At 39.7% G+C, this 5,000-nt stretch overlaps 1 protein-coding gene across 5 annotated transcripts in view; it reads right to left on the bottom strand.

The window, feature by feature from the left end:
• The window catches only part of LOC132107648 (arf-GAP with Rho-GAP domain, ANK repeat and PH domain-containing protein 1-like), a 92,362-nt gene that overhangs the window by 44,542 nt on the left and 42,820 nt on the right, over positions 1 to 5,000 (bottom strand). For all 5 annotated transcript variants that reach the window (XR_009424320.1, XM_059513757.1, XM_059513755.1 and 2 more), the window contains 10 exons: positions 4,380 to 4,425; positions 4,139 to 4,302; positions 3,023 to 3,232; positions 2,830 to 2,935; positions 2,023 to 2,170; positions 1,808 to 1,894; positions 1,529 to 1,597; positions 1,297 to 1,414; positions 1,099 to 1,212; positions 516 to 655 (listed from right to left, as the gene is read on the bottom strand). Coding sequence is in view for 4 of the 5 variants with exons in the window: in XM_059513757.1 (XP_059369740.1) it covers positions 516 to 655; positions 1,099 to 1,212; positions 1,297 to 1,414; positions 1,529 to 1,597; positions 1,808 to 1,894; positions 2,023 to 2,170; positions 2,830 to 2,935; positions 3,023 to 3,232; positions 4,139 to 4,302; positions 4,380 to 4,425 (1,202 nt within the window). In the remaining variant the exon portion in view is untranslated. The remainder of the gene's footprint in view (positions 1 to 515; positions 656 to 1,098; positions 1,213 to 1,296; positions 1,415 to 1,528; positions 1,598 to 1,807; positions 1,895 to 2,022; positions 2,171 to 2,829; positions 2,936 to 3,022; positions 3,233 to 4,138; positions 4,303 to 4,379; positions 4,426 to 5,000) is intronic.

Below are 5,000 nucleotides of genomic sequence, written 5' to 3'. Positions count from 1 at the left end.
ACTGGGGTTATTCGATGTTTTAGACTTTTCACATTTTTTTTCTTTTTTATAAAATTCTTTTTATATATAATTTTTTTTTTTTTTTTTTTTTTTCAAAGTTGAATTTTTTTTTTTTTTCATAAATCTTATCTTCTTTCAAAATAATAATAATTAACTGGGTTCACCTCATATAGTTTGTTTTACATGCACTGATTCCGTTGCATTTAGCAGTCAGTGATACTAAAATAACAAGTTTACATTCAGCTGGAGGTCTACAGTCGGACTGCAGCATGCTCTGATTATGATGTTTATACACACACAGGCATCAGATCATTTCTGTAAACGTGATTGCTGAAGTCTGAATGTGTTCACATGCAATAGATTTCTACTGAATCAGGACAATGACCATGTTTCTGGTGCAAATCATTTCAGTGAAGGTTTAAAGTTGGCTTTAAGGCGGGGGCTTTCAAACTGTGGGTCGCAAAGAGGGACAAGATGATGAAGACACACACACACACACACACACACACTCGTACCCGGACTTCTTTATAGAGTCTGAGCGAGGTGCTGTTCAGGATGAAGTATCGGTCATTGAAGCTCCCGGTGCTCAACCCCAGCAGACTCCTCTCCTCTCTGAACTTCATCATCCCGTGTTTGGACACCTCCACTTTACTGGCTGGACCACACACACACACACACACACACAGTATCATTACATATTCTCATATAGAGATTATAATGAACACACTGCACACGTTACACGATCCACATGAGCACATCATAGACTTCTACTGCGTCTAAATCAATTTAAAGTAATGCTTCACTCAAGTTCAGTCCAAGTCCCAAACAATTACACTTGCTTTATTCCACTCGCATCTGAGCTGTACCATGTTTCTTTTTGACAGAGTACATGGCACACAATTTGTTTTTCTAATAATTTATCAATAAATAACTTTGGAGTTAATCGTAAAGCTCAGACTCCAAGCTTTCAAATCACATCCATTGTTTGCTGATCAAGGCAGATTTAGCTCGAAAATCCCCTGCAATCCTGAAATTTAAAAATGCACGGAAAATATGAGTCTATAAATCTTAATAATAGTGTGTTATGAATAGTCTTACCCAGATAGACCAGCATGGCCTCCATGGAGAAGTGCTTCTTGACCAGCAGATAACTGTCAGTGCCCAGAGAATGAAAGATGGGCAGCACTTTCTCCTGATAGTGCAGCGGCCGCTCTGTCTCACACACACACACACACCTGTGAGCCGCTGTGTTACTGTAACCCGTGCATGATGGGTAACCAGTGCTCTGTCACTCACCCATCTCCTCTTTCTCATTCACCTCGAAGCAGCACCAGTAGTCTTTCTCCTTAACGCTGATTTTCCGTCTGTCCAGGATCTCGAAGGTCAGTTCTGCGGCCGTCATCGTGGCGGGAATCTGGAGATCACACGTGAACAGTTATACTGAAACACTAGGGATGTAATGATATGATCAGTATCATGATATAGCGATGTCTGTCGAGCTTACAGCAGGTTCAAAGGTCAAACGCACCTTTACATGCTGTTCGGCGGTTTCCTTCTTCTCCTCCAGATAAACTGTACAGATAAAATCACCACTGCCCTAAAACACACACACACAAGCCACAAATAACAAACCTGCTGCACATATCCTTGTGTAAAACAATTACTGACATGTAAAAGACTTAATACGTCCTTTGCTTTATCCATTTTTTCATAGCTCAAACTGATTTATTATCTGAAACGGCAAAGGCAGCTTTTTCCACCTTTTGACCACAAGATGTCATTACAACACAATGATTGTAGCTCGTACCGTTCCTGCTTTAGGCGCGAGGTTGTCTCTGAGCTTTATGATGTATGTGATCTCATCTAACTGCTTCTTCAGCTGCTGCTCGTTCACCTGTAACACACACACACACACACACATCAGTAATGTGATGAGAACTGCACCAAAGCGACTGAGAATCCTTGTAAGTCCATAGCTGCCTTCAGACAGATGTGTGCACTTCCTGTACCGTTCAAACATACATCGAATATAGTGACGTAGTGTTGGATGAGATCCTCGATGACCCGTCCGGCGCTGTTGTCCTTCCCGTCCGCCTGGAAGAGACTCGGGCCGAACACGATGGCCAGATTGTGAAGATTCATCTGATTGAGATCTGCAAACCGCTGGACGCTGGACACACACACACACACGCACACACACATCACAAGCTCTGACTTGATTTGAGATTAATCACATTCCAAAATAAAAGTTTTTGTTTATATTATATATGCGTGTGTTTATATAAATAGACAAGCATGCATGTATATATTTCACAATTATATGTTGTTTATATATTAAATATATTTATGATATAAATTATATTCATATAGCTGTAAATATTTTCAAAATATGTACGGTATGTTTGTTTGCGTATTTTATATACATAATAAATATACACAGTACACACACATATATTACGTAAACAAAAACTTTTATTTTGTATGCGATTAATGGTGATTAGCACTAGTTTTATTGTTTATTAGCTATATTCTTTTACTTATTTTTTAACCTTAAATCAAACTAACCAAACTGCAGTCTGATTGAGATTAACTGGAATTCACAATGAAAAAACATGATTTTTTAAAATTGTTGAGTTGTTTATGCAAATATATCTTGCGCCTAAAAAAAACCAAGTTTGCTATTTTGACCTTCTTCTCATTCGGCTTGTTATTGCTCTAGTATGCATCTGTTGATCACATCAGAAGGTCAGAAAGAGATGTTCAACACTTCTCTGAAAGGAGAGCTACGAGGAAGTGCTCTATGAGAAAGAGGAAGAGTGTGGGTCTCACCAGTATAAATGATTAACTAGCGCTCGTAGTGTGGCCTGGTTGACTCGGGGAAGGTTACTGAACAGAAGACGATACTGACAGATCCGACTGCTCTCATCTGAAAACACTGAACACACACACAATATGACGACCGCATTATCTCAGGTGTATTCAGATTAATATTAACTGTAGGCGAAACATCTCTATAATATACCTGTAGCACTGAGCCAGCTGTGCGCCTGCTGCCCAAACAATCCCTCCTCGATGTCTCTGAAGAAGCGCTTGAGGACGTTAGAGACGTCATCCACCTGATGTTCACCTTCCTTCAGCCAAACACACCTGGCGTCGCGTCTGAACTCCTCCAGCAGGGCGGCGATCTTACTGTTCACACCACTCTTACGATAGATTCCCTCTGAGGTCAGACCTGCAGGACACACACACACAACATCATTTACACACAGGAACACACACTTATGATGTCTAACAGACCCCTAAACAACAGTAATGTAACGGTGTGTGTTTAACTCTCAGTAGGTGACCTCACTGTTTAATACTAGTTAGTTAGATAAAGATCACATGATTATTGAGACACAAGAGGAATCTGTTGTTTAAGTGAGATTTTTGTTGTGTGTGTGTTTGAGAGAGAGAGTATGTGTGTGTGTGTGTGTGTGTGTGTGTGTGTATGTGTGTGTGTTAGTCATTTGGCTTCATTTGAACATTAGAACAGCTGAACAAAGTAGAAAATAATTGAATTTGGACAGAAAGAGTTAAATGAGTTGTAAAGCAGAATTAAAGAGAATAGAGTTAAATAGAGCAGAACAACCAAAGAGATTCGAATGTGGTCAAACAAAGCAGAATTTAGAGGATTAGTGGAGCAGAACAGCTATATCAAGTAGCAAAGTACTGAACTGGGTAGAAAGAGTTAAATAGAATAAAGCTAAATTTAAGAGTGTAGAATAGAATAGAGTTACACAGAGCAGAACAACTGAACAGATTTGAATGGGATTGAGAAGATGAAGTAGAACATGGTTGTATGAAAGCATAGCTCAGTAACAGTACACATAAGACACACAAATGAAGTTCAAGGTTTTATTTTTTAAATTTTTCACCATCACTCAAGAGTCAATGATGTGTGTGTGTGTGTGTGTGTGTGTGTGTGTATAATCCTCCTGCGCTAAGATAACGAAGACTTGTCAAAGCACTTGCTTCTATATTCATCATTTGTAATTCCCTTTGGATAAAAGCATCAGCTAAATTACTAAATGACTATATGTAACTGTAAGTAGATCAGAAAGAGTTGACTAGAGTGCAGCAGAACAGAGTTGAGCACCGTATTGTGTGGTGAAGTGAATGCAGCGCTCCACGATCACGGGAATATCGGCCTCCGTCAGCTGCTGCTGACTCAGTGTGTCTCCAGAACTCCCAGCAGCCCTCTGGATGGCAGCCGCCCAGCCCTGGAAGTCCAGCTTCCTCTCGCCCTCGATGTACAGCGTCCTGCGGGGAGACGTCCAGTTAGTCAGCATCCACCCGCCGTCACACACACATACACCGGTTAACCTCGACCTGCTCACCTGCCTCGCTCCACCAGAACCAGAACCTCGTTCTCCGGCTGGATCGCTGCACACACACACACACACACACACACACAGTGTTATCTGTATGCATCCAGGGTCTGAGAGTAACGCAATTTCAACTCTCTGTATGTGTGTGCTGTAAATGTGGAAGAATTGACAAAGCAGACTTGACTTGATTTTGGTGTTATTTTTGTTGGTTTTGGTGTAATTTATTTGGTTTTGTTGGCAGTTTTGTGGTTTTGATTCCATCTCTGTTGATTTTTTGGAGTGAGTTTTGTTTATTTTGGTTGCATTTTTGCTGGTTTTGGTATAATTTTGTTGGTTTGTTGTCATATTTGTTGATTTGGTGGCATTTTTTTGTGATATTCATAGTTGTTTTGGTGTAATTTTTGTTAATTTGGTTGTCATTTTTGCTGTTTTAATTGCATTTCTGTTGTATTTTAAATGATTTTTGTCTATTTTGGTTACATTTTTGTTGGTTTTGTGTCATTTTTGTTCATTTTGGTGGTATTTTAGTTGATTATAGTGTTTATTTGGTTGGCATTTTTGTTGTTTGGATTGCATTTCTGTTGGTTTTGGAGTGATTTGTGTTGATTTTGTGGAATTTATGGTGGTTTT

Source organism: Carassius carassius, chromosome 28 (assembly GCF_963082965.1).
Source record: "Carassius carassius chromosome 28, fCarCar2.1, whole genome shotgun sequence".
Lineage (NCBI taxonomy): Eukaryota > Metazoa > Chordata > Actinopteri > Cypriniformes > Cyprinidae > Carassius > Carassius carassius.
Note: the sequence above shows the minus strand (reverse complement) of the source record. Positions and strands in the feature narration are given on the sequence as shown.